Here is a 26,113-nt window from a genome sequence, read left to right as displayed (position 1 = left end):
TTCCTCTTGATGTTCAGTAGCATCACCGTATTCAGGGGGCACATAGTTGTCATCGTACTCTTCTTCTTCGCCGTCTTCCATCATAACCCCTATTTGTCCGTGCCTCGTCCAAACATTACAGTGTGGCATGAAACCCTTGTAAAGCAGGTGGGTGTGAAGGATTTTCCGGTCAGAGTAAGACTTCATATTCCCACATATAGGGCATGGACAACACATAAAACCATTCTGCTTGTTTGCCTCAGCCACTTCGAGAAAATCATGCACGCCCTTAATGTACTCGGAGGTGTGTCTGTTACCGTACATCCATTGCCGGTTCATCTGCGTGCATTATATATAATTAATTGTGTCAAAAATCATTACAGAACATCATGAATAGATAACTAAGTGACCAAATTAATAGAAGTTCATCATCACATTAAAACCAAAGTACATACATAATTCTCATCTTCAAGCGAAAATCACTACAGAACAACATAAAGATCTGCAGAGCATCTAAATTAATTAAACCATACATTGAAACTATGTAAAACATTTCAATGCGAAAACAAATGCGATCATAATCGCAACCAAGGTAACAACTGATCCAACGGCATAATGATACCAAGCCTCGGTATGAATGGCATATTTTCATATCTTTCTAATCTTCAAGCGCATTGCATCCATTTTGATCTTGTGATCATCGATGACATCCGCAACATGCAACTCCAATATCATCTCCTCCTCCTCAATTTTTCTTATTTTTTCCTTCAAGAAATTGTTTTCTTCTTCAACTAAATTTAACCTCTCGACAATAGGGTTGGTTGGAATTTCAGGTTCAACAACCTCCTAGATAAATAAAATCTATGTCTTGTTGGTCGACATAATTTTCATAAACAATAAATGAGCCAACAGTTATGAAAAGATAATATATACCACATCCGAATCATAGACAGGACGAGGGCCGATAGGGGCGGATACCAAAACCATCACACTATATAAGATGCAATAATAAAAGTAAGAAAATAATACAAGTACCTATCTAAACATACAAGTAAGAATAGTTTTCCTTTCAGAAAGAAGATAAGAACAAGAGGCTCACCACGGTGGTGCCGGTGATGAGATCGGCGCGGGTGATCGACGGCGGTGAAGACGGGTACGGGGCGTGACGGACCGCTAAACCTAGACAAATATTGATGCAAATGGAGCTTGGACGTCGAGCTTGGAGAGGAGAAAGCTTAAGTAGTGTGGCTCGGGCATTCCATCGAACACCTTGTATGCATAGGAGGTGAGCTAGAGCACCACCAAGCCCTCTCCCCCTCGGCTGCCAGAAAAAACAGAGCAGTGTGCTCTGCTCTTACGCGAGGGGGTATATATAGGCACCTCATTGGTCCTGGTTGGTGGCTTGAACTGGGACTAAAGGGCAGCCTTTGGTCCCGGTTCGTGGCACCAACCGGGACCAATGGTGGTGGGTCAGGAGCAAGGCCCATTGGTCCCGGTTCGTCTCACCAACCAGGACCAAAAGGTCCAGACAAACAGGGACCAATGGCCCACGTGGCCCGGCCGGCCCCCGGGGCTCACGAACCGGGTCCAATGCCACCATTGGTCCCGGTTCTGGATTGAACCGGGACTAATGGGTTGACCCGGCCTGGACCAATGCCCCCTTTTCTACTAGTGACTGGTGCAACATCTATTTGATCTTATTCCTTATGTATTGAGGGAAAGTATAGCCACAGTTAATGAATTCAGATTTCTGATGTCGATGAATTCAGTAAGAGCTTTGGATCTTTTAACCACAGAGATTGTGCATTAACGACGAAAACAAAAAAGTGCATCCATGCTGAAATGTTTTCTTGCTGGGTTTATTTGACGGTTCATTTTTGTTATTCATCACTCACTCATCAGGTCAGAAACAAAAGGTTCATATCATGTAGGCTTGCGGTTCACACATGGAAAAAGGATTTTTGCAAGGGCCAAGACAGGATATTTGTATCTCTGCATGGTTGTAAGAATCATCTTTAGAAAATGAATAAGAAAAGGAAAAAGAATAAAGCAGCACTTTGCTTCATGCTTTGGCAAAGAGGAAAAGGGTAGCATGAAGCAAAGGGCTCTATGGCCAGTGCGAAGGCAACAAGCAAAGAATCTTAGATGCTTTAATCAGGGTGAGGAGGCAAATTTCTAGGGTCCAACGCGTACTTCTAGCTTTGGAGCGCAAACTGCAATTGTTGCATATTTCCATTTCCACTCTAATCTGGTGGTGCACTAGCAGTGTAGCATAAGTTGATCAGACTATTTCCGAAATTTCAGTCCAAGTTTCTGTGCTTCAAGCTGCTCTTCTCCCGTTGAGGTATGCACATACATACAACAACATTTTCTAGCTTCCTTTCTTTGTGTCCTTCAAGTATTCTGTTGCATAAGTAGCACTAATTCTTTGAGTGGTCAAGCACAAAACTAACGCGTTACCATTCTGTTGTGCAAGAGTAGGTGCTGGCAAGAAATCTTCAGTGATGGTTTAGATTATTAAATTTTCTGCTGCTTCTCTCCTGGCCTTCGGCAGAGGAATTCATCATGAGTCTTCCTAAATTGGTAATGTTCTTGTCCATGATTTTTCTTTGGCTATGAGTTATCTTATGTTGAGCATCTCGTGGTCATGTATGCCAATATTTCTCTACATCAACCTAAGTCATGCTTGCATGATATATATTTTTCGATCTCATCGATGGAAGGGGACACTAGGTTGGGAAACACTGGGTAAAGAAACATGGTGGTCTCTAGATAGTGTTGCAATCACTGCTAAGAGTCATATATGCCAGAGCGCTACTGGGCCAATTTATTTATTTAACAAAATGAGCTGAAACCCATAGGTATGTAGAAGGATTCCTATTTTGAGACAAGTTAGGAATACTAAAAGGACCTATATTTATGACAATAAACGACAGGTAGATCATTAAATGTTCCTCACCGTAATTGCTATGTAATTGGCCTCGCCTAAGCAGTAGATGCGAATCATGTGAGTGTTCCAAAGACCTACATTTGTTTGTTCACCATGAACCCCATTAAATATCACTCCCCTGTGCCTCTCAAAATTATTTGTACAATTTTAATGTTGTTTTTCCTTTTTTTTCCTGTGTAATTTCATGCTTGGAACTGGAAGTAGTGAAATACATTAGTAATAGTTCTAATAATGGAAGAGTAAATATGGTAATTTATCTAGAGTCTTAACTCTGCTAAACTTTTAAACGACCTACATTGTGATATGGAGGTAGTACTCAGAACTTAGAGTACACGTTAGTACTTGTTTAATTAATGTTGTAGCTAGCAAAGGTGTTCTGACTGACTTACAGTTTCTTCCTTTTATTTTATTTTATTATAGGAGATATTTGTGAAAGATGTTGATGAAGCGAGAGAGGAGATATTTCGAGTTCTTCCGATGATGGACCGCAGTGTAAGGATCATCTATTTTGATGGTTGGGGTGGATTTGGGGTGTCGGCAGTTCTGCGATCTATAGCGAAAGTGCTTCCGTCTGTGAGAACCGCTCCAGAACTATGCTTTGACAGAATAATTCATATAGACTGCTCAGAGTGGAAAAGTGAAAGAACAATGCAGACATTAATTGCAGAGGAGCTGAAACTTGACCACTCGGTGATATCCATTCTAGACAAGCAAGATGAAGATGATGATTTTAGTGGAGTTGATGAAAGTTCAAGGGATAGAATAGAAAGAGTTGGGCTAATGATTAATCAGGCCCTGAGGGGCAGCAAATTTATGATGATTTTTCTTAATGGAAGTGATGTTGAGTTTGACATGGGAGCCTTTGGTCCCCCATTTGCAAGATTTAGTGACAACATGATGATATGGGCCTTCAAAAAAAGATTCCTGACCATGAATCACCAGCATGATGAGATAGCAGACAAGCTAAGATACACTCATGCTTATATCCACCCTGCGATCATACCACTAACAAGTTCAGTGTTTCAAGCAATACTACATGAAGAGGCTGCTGCCATAGTTGCTCGTAGTCCATGTATTGTGGACATCGACCCAACAATGGTTGCAGATTGTTGTCTGTATGAGTTATTCCTGCATTGTAACTTCCACACCTTTCACTGGGTTGCTCATGCTTCCAACTGTTGTATGTGCGATGGGATTATACAAGGGGACAGAGCAAGGGCTATTAGTGTTGAGTTGCATGGAAAGTTAAATTGGGAGTGTGATGCTCCTTTGGCTAGAAAGTTCTTGAAACGTATGAAGCCTCCTTTTCTGATACTTGAAGATGGCCATGTCTATGAACAAGGGCCATACTGCTGGATATCAGTCACATCGATGAATATGAAATTACATGGTTTGCAAACTATACCTGCAGCGGCATCATCTTTCTTCTTGGCATTTGAAAGACCGGATTGCCCATTACCGTTACCAAGTGGCTTGTTTGAGCATTCCAACAACCTTGGTGTGTTAGTTCTCTGTTTTTGTGCCTTCAGTTTTGCGGCACCTCCTTTCCTCAAAAGCAGCCGCCTAAGATTCCTTGGACTGGATCATTGTATAGATGACCAATTTGGTGACGGAGAGGATCATACAGAGTGGGCATGTTTGTATAGCCTCTGGGTGTTAGACCTTCGTTACACAGACTGGAATGAAATATTATCTGAAGAAAAGATGGATCTCATGGCTAATATCAAAGAGCTCAATATAGAGGGAACAAGGTGTTGGCAGTACACCGCTGACTTGCAAGGGCGGCTACCTAACCTTCAAAGGCTCCGAATAATCAAACCAACATATCAGTGGGAGACATCCAGGGATGTTGGTAACTCCTTTATGGATAAGACAAGGATAGAGATACTTGATTTATCAGGTAACACCGAGATGGAAGTTTTGCCGACAAGCCTATCAAAGGCGAGTGGACCTCGAGTGCTTGTACTTGACGGTTGTGATGGGGTGGAAAACATTGATGGCACTGGTGGGCTTCCTTCGTCCATTGAGTCCTTCAGCTTTGATGGTTATGGCCCAGCTTTCGAATGGACACCAAGCATTGAATTACCTTTCAAACATTTTTGTCCACCTACGACAACAGAAACAAATAATAGGGATATCAAAGTCTCCAAGATCTCCTTAGCAGGGTGTAAACAGTTGAAAATTTTGTTCCTGCGTGGGCTACCCAACCTCTTGGAGTTGGACCTCTCTGGAACTGCGATCAAGATACTAGACTTCGAAACTATGGTGGTGCAAGTCCCAGGGCTCAAGCGGCTATTTCTTATTGGATGTGAGCACCTTCGTGCAATAAATTTTCCAGGCAAGAGTGACTTTGAGAGAAATCTGGACCTGGAGTTGCTGTACATAGACACACGAACTGGAGCTACGTGTCATCGGTCAACTATTGAAGAGAACAATTCCTCCCAGTTGCAGGTGAATGCTATAATAGCCGATGCAAGGCTAGTCCGGTCATTGCACTCTTTAATATATTATGGTATGAATAGCCCCAGAGATGTTTGTTTTGATATCCAAGTCACCTCCTCACCTGTGTCTGTTGGGCCTGTTCAACCGGAAGCACCATGCAGTGATAAGATTGGTCATTCTGAAGAAGAGAGCCTGAATCAGCTTGTTCCAGCACACCGATACAGCGATGTCAGTAGCATGATTGGTGATGCCTCACTCCCAATGCAGGCTTTCCCGCCTCCGCCTATGAAGTTGGATCGGCATGTCGAGATCGCTGAAGGGAGTGATTTCTTGGAGAGCGAGTTGGACAAATATGGAGGTCTAGGTGGCCTGATGGATTTATACGCTGAATCGGTGCACGTGCATGATGTCCGGGTATGTGCTATTGTGACTCCTCCATTTTGGGGGAACAAGCTTAGGCACTTCTGCGTTGAGAGGTGCTCCAAGGTGGATGCGGTCTTCCAAACGAGCCAGGACGGATTGCTGGAGCTAGAGACTTTGTGGGTGTCGCATCTCCTAATGGCCCGTTGGATCTGCAGTAAAGGCTACCACTTCACCGATGGTACTTTCAGAAGTTTGCAGCACCTACATGTGCGCTCCTGCCCCAGCCTCCAGTTTGTGCTCCCGGTGTGGTTCCCCTCCTTCCCTAGCTTGAAGACACTATACATTATCCACTGCAGCAACCTCAAGCACATCTTCACACTGGACAATGAGCACCCAGAAGAAATAGCCGTCCAGGGTGTACTATATTCCCAAAGCTGACCACCATCCACCTTCATGACCTACCGGAGCTGCAGCAGATATGCGAGTTCAAGATGGTGGCTCCGGCAGTCAAGACCATCGTGATCAGAAGATGCTGGAACCTGTGTCATCCGCTGCCGGTTGTGGCCACCGATGACATAGAGATCGAGAAGGATGTGTGTGTCGAGGTGGATGCTGGCCACCACCCTGACAGTTGGACACCCCGATACAAGAAGAAACTGCCCAGGGTCTCCGTCCTCAGGTAGTAAGTACTCATGCACATTTATGATTCCATCTCAGTTTCGTTTCTACACTACCACTGATCGCATATAGACTTACTTACTCAACCCTTTTCGTTGCGTCGTCTACACTTGCTGTTTAGGTGAATTCTGCACCGATGTGTTTCTTCCACCATGACATGGGACTTGGATGGATGGTTGTGCTCCTATGGTTGTTTCTGCTGCTGCACGCGCTTGGCCTTTTCGTGTGCTCTCGTGGATAGCCAGACACCTCCTGGTTCTTGGCTGGCTGTCAATGCAAACATGGAGGGAAAAGCTTAGCCCTTCAGGTGGGTTGTTGTGTCAGGCGTGAGCTTTTGGTGGCTCTCGCTAGCCTTTGTGGCTCTGGAATAAAAAGCTGACTGGTATGTGCTTGTGTGTACATGCCCAGACCATGCCGATGTGTAGCTTTGCTGCTGCATTGCATCCACCTGGCCACATGCTTGTAAGGATTGTTGTTTGATACACTATATGAGTGAGTCTGGCCCTCTCCTCCTCTTACGAGTGTTTGCCATGAATGTATTTGAAGTGAACTTAGAAGCACCCGTGTGTGCGTTTGCTAAATATTACTCCCTCCGTTCCCAAATATTTGTCTTTCTAGAGATTTTAACAAATGACTACATACGGAACAAAATAAGTGAATCTACACTCTAAAAATATGTTTACATACCTCCGTATGTTGTGTCCATTTGAAATGCCTAGAAAGACGAATATTTGGGAACAGAGGGAGTAGTTTGATAAGAACCGCTACCTGTGATTGTGAAGTTGGTCGCAATTTGTTATGTGGCTGCAAAGCATAATTTGCCATTTTGGTGTTCATTTCCTTGGACTCTCGAAATGTAGCTGCCTCTGGGGTCTTTAGCAAGTGCTATTTCACAGCTTTTGGGACAAGCAAGTTTAATCAGAGCTCAGTTACAATTTTTTTCTGAAAAGGGGTGCTTTTCTATACCTACTAATAAAATAAGGTCTATTTCGCTAATTTTTTCATCCGTTCACCGTAGAAATTTAATTTTCTATTTGAGGTGGTACTAAATTTTGTGCGTCTGTCTGTTTTTTTAACAATACAGAATTTTGTACTAGGCTCGCACACGCTGTGGCCCAGCGAAACCAGCCCACTTATTTGCCTGCCCATGTAGCTGCAAAATACCTATTTCTCGTCTGATGCGGTAGATAGTCCGAGCTCGCACCGGGAGCCCAAGGCTGGGCTGGCCCATTTTGGCTTTCGTCCAAATTTATTTTATTTTTTACTTTATATAATAATTCAAAATTTTTTAGAATTTTTTTAGATTTTTTCAAATTGTCGAAAAAGGTTTGAATTACAATATTGTCTTCTCCTTTTCAAAAATATTTTGAACATTAATTTAATTTCTTGTTCTGATTGTTATAAAATTCAGAAATATTCCAAAATTGTTTGCCATTTAAAAAACATGTATTTAAAAAATATTTGAAATTTGAAATATATTCCCGTTTTAATAAAATGTTCACATATTCAAAATAACGTCCGCGGTGAAAAATACATTTTATAAAATTGTTCTGAATGTTCAAAACATATTCCGTTTTCAAAAGTTGGTCAAAATTTAAAAAAATGTTTGGGTATTGATAAATGGTTCATTTCTTCAAAAAATGATGTTGTTTCCAATTTTGTTCATATTTTTTCCAAAAAGGACGGAATATTAAAAATATTGGTCGTAATTTCAACAAATATGCACGTTTCCAAGAATATTCGGCAATTTGTATTTAAAAAAGGGTTCGGAAAAGATTTTAAATCCGACGTTACACTATGTTCTTAAATATTCACGTTGGCTATCGGTTAGCAGTAGGCGTTTGTAGTCGTGGCTAGCGGCACGTGATCCGGTTTTTAAGGTTTTATGTTCAATCATTCAACATGCCATTATTTTGGATTATTACTCGTGCCTTGTAAACACAGCTTATTTCGGTGCATGCCAGTGGGCTGGCCCAGACGCGAACTATTGTGCGTCCCATGCGCTATTTGACGTAGTTAGCGTCATATAGTAGCTCCCACGCAGCTGCCCCACGTAGCTCCCCAATTTTTTCGGTTATCCCCCGGGTGGGCCAAATTGGAGCTACCATGTATTTCTTTTTCTATCGGACGGACGAGCAACACAAATTAAAGGGCACGAGGGAATTGAACTATGGACCTTCCCTATTGTGCCGATGGCTAAAACCAACACAGCTAGCTTGCAATCATGATAGGAATGGTCCCATCTTGGAATTTTATACTAAATCACACATGTTTTTATATTTCTCTAAGTTGTCTGGAAATAAGGAGGTTGTGTGAGAATAAGGAAGTTGTCTCGAGAATTATGAGCAGAATGAGTTACTCCACAAATTATTGCCGGAGATTACTTGCACGTGCTAATAGAAGACAATATGTTGGTTGGCTATAATGGGTGTGGGCACGTGCTAATAGAACAGAATATATTGGTTTTGCACGCGCAAAAATAGTTGAAGAGAATAAACCCTGATAATGAAGGGACATTCATGCCTGGTTATGCGCTGATTATTCTAATGCAACATAATTTATGCGCTGCAATTAGTAATCCATCTGATTACGTCGTCGTAGGAGAAAGTGTTCGAAACAACCATGCCCCGAAGGTCGCCGCGCAGCAACCAAATGAGAACACAACCACAATTAAGACGGAGGTGGACCCGGTGGAAAAAAAAGGTACCCATTAGGTGGTCGCCGCCACGCCGACCAACCACACCACTATCAAGATCTCACAGGCCAAGCATGACCCGTGAGAAGACCGCAGCTACTCGCTCTGTCACCCACCGCCATGGAAACTACTTCTAATGAACAAATTAATTATCTCTTCCACTGCTTGTTGCAAAAAAAAATTATCTCCCCGTTGCAACCCACGGGCATATGTGCTACTCCCTCTTTTCCGAATTACTTGTGGCAGAAATGGATGTATCTAGAACTAAAAAATGTCTAGATACATCCATTTCGACAACAAGTAATTCCGAACGGAGGGAATAGTTATTACTTAAGAGATTTAAAGAGCTCAGTTACAATTACAGACATGCTGCCGTCGCTCAAGTTTGCAGCAAGACTGCCCCTCTCTAGTTTTTTGCTCTTGCTGCATGCATGCATGTGTGTTACTCCCTCCTTTTCTAAATATAAGTCTTTATAAAGATTTTACTATGAACCACATACGGATATATATAGATGCATTTTAGAATATAGATTCACTCATTTTGCTCCGTATGTAGTCCATAGTGCAATCCCTACAAAGACTTATATTTAGAAACGGAGGGAGTACTTGAGAGCTGTAATCATGTTTGCTTCAGTACAAGAGAAACAGAGGAAGAAGCGGCCAAACTCTCGTCTCCTGCATTTTCTTGTGTGAAGTAGCCGAGAGAAAGAGATTAGAGTTTGTTTTGTGTGCAGGCTTGGACGTGGTGTTTGGCGATTCACACGAGGGCGGGTGGCATGCAAATGTGTAGGCACATCCGTCGTTTTGTCTGAAGTATGCAACACGAGCCTACATACATAAACAAGTGTACACCTCCAACCAACAGTCACGAAGAGAACGCAAAGCCGAAAGCACACACGGCAACCCAAGATAGCTTACAAACGCGAGCTAGCAGGGGCTCGCTCAACCATCATGGCCAGCACCACCAAGGTCGTGGCCGTCTTTGGCTTTCTTGTTTTCCTGCAGGTGTGGTGTGCCTCAGGACAAATCTACACCTTCTCGGCAGTGATGTCGGTGAACGGCTTCGACAAAGGGGAGGAGGGCGGGCCGGCGAGCTGCGACGGCCAGTACCACAGCGATGACCAATTCCTGGTGTCGCTGGGTTCGATGTGGTATGGGCCTGGCAACCGGTGCGGCAAGACGATCCGCATCAGGAGTGCGGACGGGCACTATGTGGTGGCCAAGGTCGTGGACGAGTGCGGCCGTGAAAGTGGCTGCGGTCAGAACGAGATCAGCACGTCGGCTGCCGTGTGGAAGGCCTTCGGGCTCGACACCAGTGTTGGGGAGGTGTTTGTCAGCTGGTCGGATACCAACTGAAACGATTGTGTAGTTACTGCTTACCCGTCCTCACGATAGTTTGTGTTTTTTTGTTTTTCAAAATTAAATAAGGGTAAACCCCTGACCCCTGTGCTCTGCAATAGTTGATGCATACATCCTACAAAGTATCAACTGAAACGATTGTTCGTCACTTGCTTGAATGGCATCTAAAATGATTGTTTACATTGAAAGATGAGATTGTTCACGGCGTCCACTTTGAACTATACACACGAAGTCCTTTAATGCCATTGTTCAGGAAATCGGTAACTGGTAGCTACTCGATCGGCTTGGGAGTAACGATTAATCGTTGAATCGGCCTATTAACTAGATTAATTGGTCCAACATTGATCGGTAGATTAAATAGAAACTTGCCAACATATATAGAGCGATAGTTTTTTTATGTATTATCCCATACTCTCATGTTCTCTACTATGTAATATACCAAAATATGCTACTGTTTTGTTGAACCCCTAGCTATTGAGGAGCGAGAGGGGGATGGGAGGGTTACAGGGCAAAATTTTAAGCTTTATTTGTCCACAAGTTAATGGGTAAGCAGCGATTAATCAGCCTAACAACCAATTAATCAGTCTGATAGGCCAATTAATCAGCTTCACAAGTTAATATGATGAATAAGCACTATTTGATTTGGCCACCCTATGAGTAGCGATTAGCTGGCCTATTAACTGATTAATCGGATGAGTTTTTGAACAGTGTTAATGTGTCAACGTTGTCACAGCTTGCACGCCTTTTTTTTACGGGCACAACTTGCTCGCCTTCATGGAAGTGCGCTTTTATTTTCAAAAAGGAGGGTAAAATCACAGCCTCTGCATGAAAGGGTTGATGCACACAATTAAGCAAGGTTACCATTTGCCCACTTGAGCGTATCAGACAAAAAAATGATTTGTTCACACCCTCAGGCTTAACTAATTCTATTATTGGACCGCCATCAAAATTTATCAAGGATGCAAATTTGGAACTTACAGGGTACCCTCTGACCCTACTTAGTTCAGCCAAATGAACTAAGTTTTCATAAATGACTGTGCAGGCTAGGACGTGTTTGTTTGAAGAGGACCAGATGAGATTATTCCCAGTAAATGGAGTTGTCTGCTTCGAAATTCAGTCTTTAGCTGGGTTGGATGGATGAAATCGTTAATGCGTGCCTTCATGACAGTGTACGTACTCCCTCCGTTTCAGTTTAGAAATCCTACGCGTATATCTAGATTGCCAATTTTATCACTCTAATATAAACTATATAACACAGAAATTATACCGTTTGAAAATAGAACATATGAAGTTTACATTCGTATTTTTTTTGTAATATATGACTTGTATTAGGTTGGTCAAATTGACGACCTAGGGGTACGCACACGCCCTGTAAACTGAGAGAGAAGGAATACCTTTTTGTTCTTCCAAAAACAGGGTAAATCCCTGTCACTGGTAGAAAAAGAGGCTTCCGTCCAGCCCCATTAGTCGCGAAACTGTAGGAACCGCGACTAATGAAGTCTTTAGTCGCGGTTCGGCAGACGAACCGCGACCAAAGGCCTGGGCCCAGGGCGCTCGGTGGCCAGCTGGTGCACGTGAGGGGATTTAGTCGCGGTTGGCCAGGCCAACCGCGACTAAAGCTGCCCAAAGGCCTTTAGTCGCGGTTGGCCAGGCCAACCGCGACTAGAACTCCTCCCCTATATATACCAGTTCAGCACGCTCACTTAGCCATTTGGTGCCACTTCTCTTCACAAGCTTCACAAGGGGGTGTAGGTTTGCTTTTGGTTCCTCTTATGCACACAAGGTGTTTGATGAAATGCCCCAAGAGGGTGAAACAAACATGATATGAAGTGTTGGAGCCACACTTGAGGTTCCTCATTTATTTTTTCCTCCTCGATCGCGGTTAGCAACTTGAACCTTTCATGCATGTGTGTCATTGATAAAATATGCATGTGTGTTGTTCATTGTTTAATTTCTATTGTTTATAGCTAGTTAGTTTAACAAATGCATGATGGTTAATTATATATTTTATATTATAATAATGCAGATGAATCGGCAATGGATGTACGGTAACCGACTATCCCGCGAGTTCACTATGGGTTTGAAAGATTTCCTCGTAGTGGCTAATGCGAACAAGCAGAAGGGTTTTGTTATCTGTCCATGTGTTGACTGTAAGAATCAGAAGGGTTACTCTTCCTCAAGAGAAGTTCACCTGCACCTGCTTCGGCACGGTTTCATGCCAAGCTATAATTGTTGGACCAAGCATGGAGAAAGAGGGGTTATAATGGAAGAAGATGAAGAAGGGGATGATTTCATCGATGAAAGCTATCTTGCTCATTTCGGTGATACTTTCATGGAGGATGCTGAAGGTGAAGGGGAAGGTGAAGGGGAAGGTGAAGGTGAAGAAGAGGCACGTGATGAGACCGTTGATGATCTTGGTCGGACCATTGCTGATGCACGGAGACGCTGCGAAACTGAAGAGGAGAGGGAGAATTTGGATCGCATGTTAGAGGATCACAGAAAGTCGTTGTACCCCGGATGCGTTGATGGTCTGAAAAAGCTGGGCTGCACACTAGATTTGCTGAAATGGAAGGCACAGGCAGGTGTAGCTGACTCGGCATTTGAAAACTTGCTGAAAATGTTGAAGAATATGTTTCCAAAGAATAACGAGTTGCCCGCCAGTACGTACGAAGCAAAGAAGGTTGTCTGCCCTCTAGGTTTAGAGGTTCTGAAGATACATGCATGCATCAACGACTGCATCCTCTACCGCGGTGAATACGAGAATTTGAATGAATGCCCGGTATGCACTGCATTGCGTTATAAGATCAGAGGCGATGACCCTGGTGACGATGTTGAGGGCGAGAAACCCAGGAAGAGGGTTCCCGCCAAGGTGATGTCGTATGCTCCTATAATACCACGGTTGAAACGTCTGTTCAGGAACAAAGAGCATGCCAAGTTGTTGCGATGGCACAAAGAGGACCGTAAGTCGGACGGGGAGTTGAGACACACCGCAGATGGAATGCAATGGAGAAAGATCGACAGAGAGTTCAAAGATTTTGCAGCTGACGCAAGGAACATAAGATTTGGTCTAAGTACAGATGGCATGAATCCTTTTGGCGAGCAGAGCTCCAGCCATAGCACCTGGCCCGTGACTCTATGCATCTACAACCTTCCTCCTTGGTTGTGCATGAAGCGGAAGTTCATTATGATGCCAGTGCTCATCCAAGGTCCGAAGCAACCCGGCAACGACATCGATGTGTACCTAAGGCCATTAGTTGATGAACTTTTACAGCTGTGGGGCAGACCTGGTGTCCGTGTGTGGGATGAGCACAAAAAAGAGGAATTTAACCTACGAGCGTTGCTTTTCGTAACCATCAACGATTGGCCTGCTCTTAGTAACCTTTCGGGACTGTCAAATAAGGGATACAATGCATGCACGCACTGCTTACATGAGACTGAAAGTGTACATTTGCCAAATTGTAAGAAGAACTTGTACCTTGGGCATCGTCGATTTCTTCCGAAAATTCATCCAGTAAGAAAGAAAGGCAAGCATTACAACGGCAAGGCAGATCACCGGCCGAAGCCTGCGGAACGCACTGGTGCTGAGGTATTTGATATGGTCAAGGATTTGAAAGTCATCTTTGGAAAGGGTCCTGGCGGAAAATCAGTTCCGAAGGGAGCTGAGGGGCACGCAGCCATGTGGAAGAAGAAATCTATATTCTGGGAGCTAGAATATTGGAAAGTCCTAGAAGTTCGCTCTGCAATCGACGTGATGCACGTTACGAAGAATATTTGCGTGAACCTCCTAAGCTTCTTGGGCGTGTATGGGAAGACAAATGATACAAAGGAAGCACGGCAGGACCAGCAACGTTTGAAAGACCCTGATGACCGGCATCCGGAATGGTTTCAAGGTCGTGCCAGCTACGCTCTGACCAAAGAAGAGAAGGTCATCTTTTTTGGATGCCTGAGCAGTATGAAGGTCCCGTCTGGATTCTCGTCCAATATAAAGGGAATAATAAACATGGCGGAGAAAAAGTTCCAAAATCTGAAGTCTCACGACTGCCACGTGATTATGACGCAATTGCTTCCGATTGCTTTGAGGGGGCTCCTGCCGGAAAATGTTCGAGTAGCCATTGTGAAGCTATGTGCATTCCTCAATGCAATCTCTCAGAAGGTAATCAATCCAGAAGATCTACCACGGTTACAGAACGATGTGATCCAATGTCTTGTCAGTTTCGAGTTGGTGTTCCCGCCATCCTTCTTCAATATTATGACGCACCTCTTGGTTCACCTAGTCGAAGAGATTTTCATTCTCGGTCCTGTATTTCTACACAATATGTTCCCCTTCGAGAGGTTCATGGGAGTATTAAAGAAATATGTTCGTAACCGTGCTAGGCCAGAAGGAAGCATCGCCAAGGGCTATGGAAATGAGGAGGTAATTGAGTTTTGTGTTGACTTTGTTCCTGACCTTAAGCCGATTGGTCTTCCTCGATCGCGGCACGAGGGGAGACTAAGTGGAAAAGGAACGATCAGAAGGAAATCAACGACATGTATGGACGGCCATTCTCTGACTGAAGCACACCACACTGTACTGACCAATTCCAGCTTGGTGGCTCCGTACTTTGAGAAACACAAGAATATTTTACGCTCGGACAACCCGGGGAAGCCTGAATCCTGGATTAGGAAGGCCCACATGGAGACTTTCGGCAGTTGGTTGAGAAAACATTTAATGAATGACAATGATGTTGTAGATCAGCTATACATGTTGGCCAAGACACCATCTTCGACTATAACGACTTTCCAAGGGTACGAGATAAATGGGAATACATTTTACACGATCACCCAAGATAAAAAGAGCACCAACCAAAACAGTGGTGTCCGCTTTGATGCAGTAACCGAGAATGGGCAAAAGGTCACATATTATGGTTACATAGAGGAGATATGGGAACTTGACTATGGACCCTCCTTTAAGGTCCCTTTGTTCCAGTGCAAATGGTTCAAGCTAACAGGAGGTGGGGTAAAGGTGGACCAGCAATACGGAATGACAATGGTGGATTTCAACAATCTTGGTTACCTTGACGAACCATTCGTCCTAGCGAAAGATGTCGCTCAGGTTTTCTATGTGAAGGACATGAGTAGCAAACCGAGGAAACGGAAAGATAAGAAAACGATCAGTACATCATGCGATGATCCAAAGCGCCACATTGTTCTTTCAGGGAAAAGAAACATCGTGGGAGTGGAGGACAAGACAGACATGTCAGAAGATTATAATATGTTTGCTGAAATTCCGCCCTTCAAAGTGAACACCGACCCAAGCATTAAGTTAAATGATGAGGATGCTCCATGGATACGGCACAATCGTAAGCAAGCAGGGACACAAAGGAAGAAATGATGTGTAATAATTTATTGTACCAAACTTTGTTGAATGGATCATGTGAATTATATTACCCGTGATGTGTTTGGTGTCCATTTTCGAATGATTCGAGATACCACTGATGATACATGAAATTTGGAGTGATTTAGTCATACTCCTGCCTAGGCGTATAATATGCATACTCGTAGTCTTCATAGCCGCCGCCATTGTACTGGTAGTCGTCGCCTTCTAAGTTGCCGCCGTCGTCGTCGCTGCTGTCGTCGCTGTCGTCGGGCGGCGCTCGTGGCTCGAACTGAGGGTAGCGCAGGCGGGGGATATCGCCGGCCGTGATGTAGTCCATGACGCTCTGCAGAGTCCGGCCGTACCACCATAGCCGACGGCCGGCCTCTGGTATATTATTTTGAATTGAGTTAGTTTTATTTTTCTTAATTTTTTGATATATTATTTGTATTTTTAGAATTTTGAATTGAATTAGTTTTATTTTTCTGAATTTTTTGATATAATATTTGTATTTTTAACATATTGAATTGAATTAGTTCTATTTTTCTGAATTTTTTGATATATTATTTGTATTTTTAACATATTGAATTGAATTAGTTTTATTTTTATTAATTTTTTGATATATTATTTGTATTTTTAAGATTTTGAATTGAATTAGTTTTATTTTTCTTAATTTTTTGATATATTATTTGTATTTTTAACATTTTGAATTGAATTAGTTTTATTTTTCTTAACTTTTTGATATATTATTTGTATTTTTAGAATTTTGAATTGAATTAGTTTTATTTTTCTGAATATTTTGATATAATATTTGTGTTTTTAACATATTGAATTGAATTAGTTTTATTTTTCTGAATTTTTTGATATATTATTTGTATTTTTAAGATTTTGAAAAATACCTTTAGTCGCGGTTGGCCTGCCCAACCGCGACTAAAGGTCGTTGCGCGCGGGAACGCAAAAACCCGCCAAAAACCCCTTTAGTCGCGGGTCGCCTCCCCAACCGTGACTAAAGGGGGGCTATAAATACAAGGGCCCGAACCGTCGCCTCCATTTCTCGTCTTCTCTGCCGCGCCGAAGGCCTGCCGCCGTCGCCCTCGCCCTCGACGCCGCCCGCCGTCTCCCTCGCCCTCGACACCGCCCGCCGTCGCCCTCGCCCTCGACGCCGCCCGCCGTCGCCCGCCGCCCCCTCTCGCCCACGTACGGTGCCCGCCGCCCCCTCTCGCCCTCGTACGCCGCCCGCCGGCCTCCCTCGCCCACCGCGCCGCCTCTCGCCCGCCCTCAACGCCGCCGGCCGGCCTCGCTGCCGCGCGCGCACGCGCGCGCCTCTCTACAGAGAGCGAGATCGTGGAGAGAGAGAGAGAATTTTTTCTTTTTTTTTCTTTTTTTTGTTCCTTTTAATTTTAACTAGTTAATTAGTTTAACAAAAACGGTAAAATAACTTAAAACTTGATAATTAACAAAAAAACCGTAAAATTTGATAATTAACAAAAAAAACGTATATACGGAGAGGGGGCGGCGAGGGGGGCGGCGATGCGCGCGGTGTTTTTTTTAGGGATCGAGAGGGGGCGGCGAGGGTTATACATGTGTGTTGTCCTCGCCTCCCTCTCCGTGACGCCGTCGTCTGCCGCCCCGTCAAGCAGAACAAGACTCCGGATTTCAAAGGACAATATGAGAAACTGAAACATGGTTGGCCAGAATTTGTGAAGCAAAAGAAATCAGAGCAGTTCATTCAAATATAAAAAAAAATAAGGAAAATGCGGCTAAGAAGGAGTACAATCATATTATGGGGCCAGGAGGGTATCGCCTATGGAGAAGATGGAGAACGAGCTGAGGGCGCGAGGAATCCGTCCAGGTATGGAGGGATGGGACCCAAGGGCCAAAAGCTAGTGGTACGGGCATGGGGGAACGCTGAACCCGGAGACAGGGGAGTGTGTTTACCGGGGCAAAATAATTAAACCCACCCAATCCCTTATTGACGCAATGAGGGATGCTCAAGAGGGGAAGATCAAGTTCAACAGAGAGAACGACGCGCTGACAAAAGCCCTCGGGAATCCTGAACACGGAGGACGTGTACGAGGCATGGGGCACATTCCGTGGAAAATAGGGTTCCCCCAGAACGATGACCCGTACGGTTACAGAAGCCGGAAGAGAAAGATGGATCGGGAAGCAGATGTTGTGGCGCGGTTGGCATCGGAAATGGATGTGATGAAGAAAACCGTGAGTGTACTAGTAGCCGAAAGAGATGCAGCTCGGGCGCAGCATGAAGATCATCCAGCGGATCTCAGAAGCCAGCAGCGGAGAAGCAGTGTGGCTTCCACGGAGGCCCCATCGGCTGGTGCAGATGCACCGACGATCGAAATTACTGCACCGGAGCCTCTGGTGGTCGAAATTACTGCACCGGAGCCTCTGGTGGTCGAAATTACTGCACCGGAGCCTCCTCGCTACCCCGTGGACGATATAAAGGAGATGAAAGAATGTCATCTGTATTATCCTATCGGGAACATGTCCATGAAGGTAGCCATCGGCAGTGCTTTACCATGTTTACCTGGAGCACTCCACCACAACAACCCCATTCAAGATGGCTATGCTCGTGTCACGGTGGAGGACATAGTCCAAGGGTTTGAGGACCTGGAGATTGACATTGCTACACCTGAAGGGGAGAAAAGACTTGGAGATGTCAAGCGCCATTTCATTCTATGGCAAAAGAAGTTTATCAAGTTTCCTGGCGAGGCGCCAAGGACAACAAGTCCACCCCCCTACGGTGGTGGCGGTTCACCTACACCTCCGTCACGTCAGCCGACACCCCCCAGTCCACAACGTCCGGTGGGTGATCAGACGCCGCCCCCCAGTCCTCGTCCGGCGGGTGATCAGACGCCGCCCCCCAATCCACCTCCGGCAAAGAAGCAGAAGCAGTCCTGGATTATTAACCCGGACCCTTATGTACCTAAGACCACAAAGGTACCGGAGCCATCACTGAAGCCTCTCCCCACAAGGCCTGGGGAACGTAGTGCCGAGGAAACTGCCGCGGCCGCGGCTGCTGATCATGAGAAATGGAAGGCGGACTGCAAGAAGAAAAGAGAGCCTGAGCCCAAGCCAGTATTTTCTGATGAGCAAAAGAAGTGGGCTAAGTCATTTTTGAGCACACCGTCCCAAGCCGCGAAGAATCTGCCTGACGACTATGCACGTGAACTTCGTAGGCAGGCACTCATGTTGAAGGAGAAGAAAGAGCGGGCGGAGAACCAGGAGAACAAAGCCTTGGAGGAGGCCGAGAAAACGGAATTAGAAAGTAAAAAAAGCGGGAAACGAGTTGCCCAGCTCGGGGAACAAAGTAAACAATCGATTGCCCCGCTTATAGTGAAAGCCGCCGGTCCGGATGACCCCGATATCATAGCAGCTGCGGCAGCACATGGATTGACTGTAACGAGTGCCAGAGAACAAGCGGCCAACTTAGGTATTACTCTTCGTGAACTGTTAGGCCTTGATGAGGCGCCAGTGAAGGAGGTAGTAATTACATATGTGAAGAATGGGCCTCTCGTCGAGCCTGCGCAGGAAGAGGATCTACCTCCACAAATGAAAGGTCTGCTGAAATGGTACAAGGGTTACATAAAAAATAAAAACGCCAAAGAATATATTTATGCGGAAGTTAGATATGAGCATCACTTCAAACATTACTATGTACAAATTCATCTGAGTGAATTGTTCCAGCTTTTCAATCTGCGCGAGCTCGACAAATCTATCATCAGTTGCTACGTTCTGTAAGTGATTTATTTCTACCCCATCTCGTTCATATTGCCTGCACTATATATATGTCCTAACTATATTGTTGTGTCCGCTATTATACATGCAGAATGAAGATTAAGGAATGCAGAGTAAGGAACATCCATGATGTTGGGTTCATTGACCCACACATCGTTAATGGATATGTGTTGGAGCATCACCCCGCCGACATGGAGGCAGACCTGTGGCAGTTTCTTACAAAGCAGGAACTCAAAAGTGATATTCTATTTCCTTACCATTTTGGGTGAGTGTTTCTGTCTTGAGCACATTCTCTTTTGTTTACTCCATGCATGGTATGTGGCCGGCTAATCGATGAGTTATGCATGACGTACTGTGCATGTATCGTGTCCGCAGGTTCCACTGGATTCTGCTAGTAATTAAAGTTGACACCTCAGAATGTCTCGTCCACGACTCTCTGAATAAGGATCCAAAGCTTTGGGGCGGCATGAGAAGAATGCTGCAGAAGTAATTATTTTCATTCATTTGCGCTCTATATCGATCGGCCTATTTCGTTCATTTCCTAATATCAAGTAACTAATAACTCTCTTGTTCATTTAATTTCTTTGCCTCGTAGGGTTTGGAGACGGTTCGTAGATACAAAGGTCGGTGAATTCAAAAAAGAGCTAGAATTCAAAAGGTCAAAGGCTAAGAATGGTGAGGATATTCAGCCAGCGGGGACCAATCTATGTGCATACTATGTCTGTGAGATGATCCGGAGATACACCTCTGAGCGGCGGTTCCGAGTGATACCAATGCTCAGAGGAATAACCTCCGGATGATGCTTAGTCCAGAAGCTCGCTTCCGACCACTTCAAGAGGAACTAGCTGGATGGTTCAGGAGGGAAGTCCTCCATCCTAAAGGAGAACACCATTACGAGGACGTAGAACTTTATATGCATTAAATTATGTATGGAAACTTGTTCAAAATTGTATATGGTCATCCGATGATATTGAATATATATTGTATATTCCTCTTGAATTCTTTTTGGTTCTAATTTCAAATTTGTTTGAAATTGTACATTCATATGCATGTATGTAGTACCGTAGAATATGTGAAACTCCTTCAAAATTAAAATAAAGCACAAAAGAAATAAAACAATATAAATTAAACAGAAAACAGGTTTGGGGGGGGGGCTAAAACCCTAAACCTGCGGCGGCCTTTAGTCGCGGTTGGCCAGAAGAACCGCGACTAAAGGTCCTCCGCCCCGACGACCGCCTGGCGCCCACGTGGACGGGCCTTTAGTCGTGGTTCTTAAGCAACCGCGACTAAAGGGGGGGGGGCTTTAGTCGCGCCTGTTTGGTCGCGGTTGCGCAACCGCGACTAATGGCAGTTGCGAACCGCGACCAAAGGCCCTTTTTCCACCAGTGTGTGCTCTGCAATAGTTATTTTTTTTTTCCTGAAAAGGAGGATTACCCCTGGCCTTTGCATCTCGGCGATGCATACAGCATACATCCTACAAAGTATCAACTGAAATGATTGTTGGTCACCGGCCGGCTGCATCTCAACTTGATGTGATGAGGCACTATATCGCAAACTGAGTGTGCATAATATTTTCGTATCTGCCTCATGAACTAGTTACGTTTGAAAATCAATATGCATATCATATAGATTACTCTACATCCAGAGTTATTGGGAAATTGTCTTGATTAGTTGCATCAGGCTAGTTATGTCCAAACGACGAACACAAGTCTAAAATTTACAAATTTACTCTACAGCGAGAGTTATTTTGAAATACTAAAATGGTTGCCTGTGTTTGAAGATGAGATTGTTCACAGTAAATCGAGTGGTCTGATTCGAACTTCAGTCTTTGGCTGGGTTTGGATGGATGAAATCATTTGTGTACACACGTCGTCATTGCTTACCTGTCCTCTTGATAGTGTCTGTTTTTTTCTGTTCTTTAAATGAGGTTAAACAAAACCCTGTGCTCTGCAATAGTTGATGCATGCATCCTACAAAGTATCAACCGAAACGATTGCTCTTCATCTGCTTGAATGTCATCTGAAACGATTGTTTACATTGAAAGATGAGATTGTTCACGTACAATAAATCGAGTCGTGCACTTTCAACTGTATGCATGAAATCATTAATGTGTCAACATTGTCAATGCTTACTTGCCTTCATCGAACTGTACTTTTATTTTCGAAAAGGAGGCTAAAATCACAGCGTCTGCATGCAAGGATTGATGCACACAACCATCCATTACTGCAAGATGTGAACATTTGAGAGTATCCGACAAGAAAGCGTAAAATGCATCATAAGTCCTAAAAGTATTGGAGGTGTGTCACTTTAGTCATATAACTTTGAAACTGCCGTTTTTGGTCCTAAAACTATTGGAGGTGTGTCCTTTTAGTCCTATAACTTCAAAACCACAGTTTTGGGTCCAAAAACTATTGGAGGTGTATCAGTTTAGTCCTATAACACTGAAACTGCAGTTTTGGGTCCTAGAATTATTTAAGTTTGTTCATCTTAGGTCCTAAGCTTGCATGGGGCCAGCATTGAATCGCTGACGTGTCGCTTGGAGATGCTTGGATTGTTGCCACGTTGACCCAATGGACCAACCAGGTTAACTTATGAAAGGTAAATATGCAAGAAAACCCCTATAGCACGTTGTCTCGCCTCATTCTCATGCCCTTGTCTTCTCCCACGTACAGAATGTTCAGAGGCGAGAGTACGGAGGTCATCATTGGCATGGTGGCTTGAGCTCGAGCGAGGAGAGTAGACCAGTCATCTCAGCCTCACCCAACAGTAGTGAAATGACACTTCGCGCAATGTCCAATTGCTACCCACATGTGGCTGGTGTTGGGGCTGCGTCACTCTCATCAACCTTTGCGTCAGCTTTGCGGTTTCCACGCACTCCTCCGTGTCGCCCGGCAACAATGACAATTCCCCACTTGTGGCCATGCTCGTGCCCAAACACCAACCTGCACGACCAACTCTACGACAAGGGTGTCGAGGCAACGACGATGTCATGAGAGAGAGGGGTGAGTGGGATGGCGTCCTCCATCTAGATTGACCCATGATCTCCCTAGCGGCCGCGACAAGGGATAGGGATGTTGTCCTCCATGCCGACTGGCTCAGGGTCTCCCAGTCGGTCGCGACAAACCTCTCAGTGAGGCTGCCTTGCAGCTCATGGCCACGTAGGTTGCAGCACACACTGCCACATGGAAGCGTATGGACCATTTTGGGGGAAGTAAATACATATAAAGGGCTCATTTGACAAAATGCATCATAGATGTCGGTCATGCAAGCAGAGGTCCTGAGATGAACAAACTTACATAGTTTTGGAACCCAAAACTGCAATTTTGAAGTTATATGACTAAACTGACACACCTTCAATAGTTTTAGGACCCAAAACCGTGGTTTCAAAGTAATAGGACTAAACTGACAGACCTTCGATAGTTTTGGGACCCAAAATTGCAGTTTAAAAGTTATAGGACTAAACTGACACACCTCTCATAGTTTTAGGAGTTGTGATGCATTTTGCTCTCTAAATGCATCTCTAGCAGAAAGGGGTGTATACCATTGTCAAATTGGGATATAGAGTGGCGACTATGACATCCTCTTCTGTGTTGTTTGGTGGCCTAGTCTGGTCTCTTCAACCCTCTGAACTAGTCATAACAGATTGCAAGTCTGTATTGCATGGGGTGATGGTCCAGTCGTTGCTACTTTAACAATTATTAAATCTCGTCTCAGGGGTGAGTGACTATTATGATCTTCAAAGCTTAGTACGTCTAGGGAGTTTGCAGGTGTTCTTTTTCTTTACTATTGCTTCAGTACAATTTTCAATCTCCAGCGGGCAGCGTACAATCAAAGAAAGAAGAAGGCTAGTATGATTTTCAATGTAATATTAGTTTTAACTGGTTATTTTGTGTTCAGTTGTCTGTCCATTGTACTTGCCATTATTTTCCTTGATATTTATCATATGTAAGATGTATCTTTTCCCATAAAATAAGCAAGGTAGATGACGAAGCCGGAAAACACACACACCAGCATATCATCAAACATTGACTAAAGGTCGATGTTGCGCAAAAAGTCCTCCACATTATCTATACTTGGACATCATCGAGACGCCATCCAAACTCCAACTAGTTGCTTCGAGGGTTCCTTCATGCCACCTTCTGGCGTTGTTTGAGACCGATGAAGTCACCACACCATCCCTGCAAGATGTCATGGGCCGCTCCACCACCTTGGATGCCGGATCCTGCAGACGCTAGTAGAAAACAGGGCTTTGGTTGAGGCTTGGGTAAGGGCATTAATCCTAGTTCACTCACGAACTGAGACCAAAGGGTGCATTAGTCCCGGTTCATGAGGCCAGGGCGCCGGCCGGGCCCCGGGGCCATTGGTCCTGGTTCGTCTGACCCCTTTAGTCCCGGTTCTAGACACGAACCGGGATCAATGGGCCTCGCTCCTGGCCCATCACCTTTAGCTCCGGTTGGTGGCTAGAACCGGGACCAAAGGTTGTCCTTTAGTCCCGATTTTAGCCACAAACTGGGACTAAAGAGAGGCCTATATATACCTCTGCCCCTGCCCGCGAGCAGAGCCACTGCTCTATTTTTTGGCCGGCCGTGGGAGAGATTTATGGTGCTCTAGCTCACCTCCTATGCACATGAGGTGTTCGATAAAATGCCCGAGCCACACTTAAGCTTTATCCCCTCGAAGCTCCTGTTCTAAGCTCCATTTTCCTCAAGATTTGTCTAGGTTTGGCGGTCCGTCCTGTCCCATCCCCGTCCTCATCGCCGTCGACCGCCCACGCCGATCTCGTCGCTGGCACCACCATGGCGAGCCTCTTTTTCTTATCTTCTTTTGTAAAAGAAAAAAAATCTTGTATGATTTACATAGATACTTGTATAATTTTCTTACTTTTATTATTGTTGTTATTATATAGTGTGATGGTTTTGGTATCCGCCTCCGTCGTCCCTCGTCCTGTCTATGATTTGGATGCGGTATATATTATGTTTTATAACTATTTGTTTCATTTAGTGTTTATGACAATTATGCCGACCAAAGTGACATAGATGTTTTTATCTAGGAGGTGTGTGAACCGGAAATTCCAACCGACCCTATTGTCGAGAGGTTAAATTTAGTTGAAAAAGAAAACAATTAATTGAAGAAAAAATTCGAAAGAGTTGAGGAGGAGAAGATGAGATTGGAGTTGCATCGGATGTCGTCGATGATCACAAGATCAAGATGGATGCAATGCGCTTGAAGGTTAGAAAGATTAGAAAATATGCCATTCATACTGAGCCTTGGTATCATTATGATGTTGGATCAATTGATCTTAGTTGCAATTATGATCGCATTTGTTGTTGCATTGAAATGTTTTGCATAGTTTCAATGTATGGTTTAATTAGATGCTCTAGAGAGCTATATGTTGTTCAATGAGAACTATGTATGAACTTTATGTATTTATTTTTTCAGTAATAACATACTGTACTTTGGTTTTAATGTGATGACGAACTTCTATTAATTTGGTCACTTCTCTATTCATGATGTTCTGTAATGGCTTTTGATACACTTAATTATATATAATGCACGTAGATGAACCGACAATGGATGTACGGTGACAGACGCACCTCCGAGTACATTAAGGGTGTGCATAATTTTCTCAAAGTGGCTGAGGAAAACAAGTAGAATGGTTTTATGTGTTGTCCATGACCTAGATGTGAGAATACGAAGTCTTACTCTGACTCGAAAACCCTTCACCTCCACCTACTTGAGAAGGGTTTCATGCCACACTATAATGTTTGGACCAAGCACGGAGAAAGAGGGGTTATGATGGAAGACAACGAAGAAGAAGAGGATGATGACAACTATCTGCCCCCTGAATACGGTGAGGCTGCAATGGTGGAAGCTGAAGATCAAGAGGAACCAGACGATGTGCCCGATGATGATCTTCGCCGGGTCATTGTTGATTCAAAGAGACAATGCCAAAGTGAAATGGAGAAGTTGAAGTTCGATCGAATGTTAGAGGATCACAAAAAAGGGTTGTACCCCAATTGCGAAGATGGAAACACAAGGCTCGATACCACACTGGAATTGCTGCAATGGAAGGCAGACAATGGTGTATCTCACAACGGATTCAAGAAGCTACTGAAAATATTGAAGAAGAAGCTTCCAAAGGACAACTAATTGCCTAACAGTACGTACAGAGCAAAGAAGGTTCTATGCCCTCTAGGATTGGAGGTGCAAAAGATACATGCATGCCCTAATGGTTGCATTCTCTACCGCGGTGCATATGAGGGTTTGAACGCATGCCCGGTATGCGGTGCATTGCGGTATAAGACCAAACGAGATGACCCTGGGGATGTTGACGGCGAGCGCCCCATGAAGAGGGTTCCTTCCAAGGTGATGTGGTATGCTCCTATAATACCATGGTTGAAACGTCTGTTCAGAAACAAAGAGCATGCCATGTTGATGTGATGGCACAAAGAGGATTGTAAGAAAGACAAGAAGTTGAGAGCACCTGCTGATGGGTCGCAGTGGAGAAAAATCGAGAGAAAGTGGGGGGACTTTGCAG

General features: G+C 44.2%; 1 protein-coding gene across 1 annotated transcript; it reads left to right on the top strand.

The window, feature by feature from the left end:
• The first annotated feature begins 2,146 nt into the window (after nt 1-2,146).
• Nucleotides 2,147-6,392, top strand: LOC123135072 (uncharacterized). The gene is made up of 3 exons (XM_044554192.1): nt 2,147-2,323; nt 2,461-2,562; nt 3,350-6,392. Exons 2-3 carry the CDS (start codon nt 2,545-2,547, stop codon nt 6,170-6,172), a joined length of 2,841 nt encoding a protein of 946 aa, XP_044410127.1. The 5' UTR covers nt 2,147-2,323; nt 2,461-2,544; the 3' UTR covers nt 6,173-6,392.
• The last annotated feature ends 19,721 nt before the right edge of the window (nt 6,393-26,113 follow it).

The sequence above is a fragment of the Triticum aestivum genome, chromosome 6B (genome assembly GCF_018294505.1).
Source record: "Triticum aestivum cultivar Chinese Spring chromosome 6B, IWGSC CS RefSeq v2.1, whole genome shotgun sequence".
Classification (NCBI taxonomy): Eukaryota; Viridiplantae; Streptophyta; class Magnoliopsida; order Poales; family Poaceae; genus Triticum; species Triticum aestivum.
This window is presented reverse-complemented; position numbering and strand designations above follow the sequence as displayed.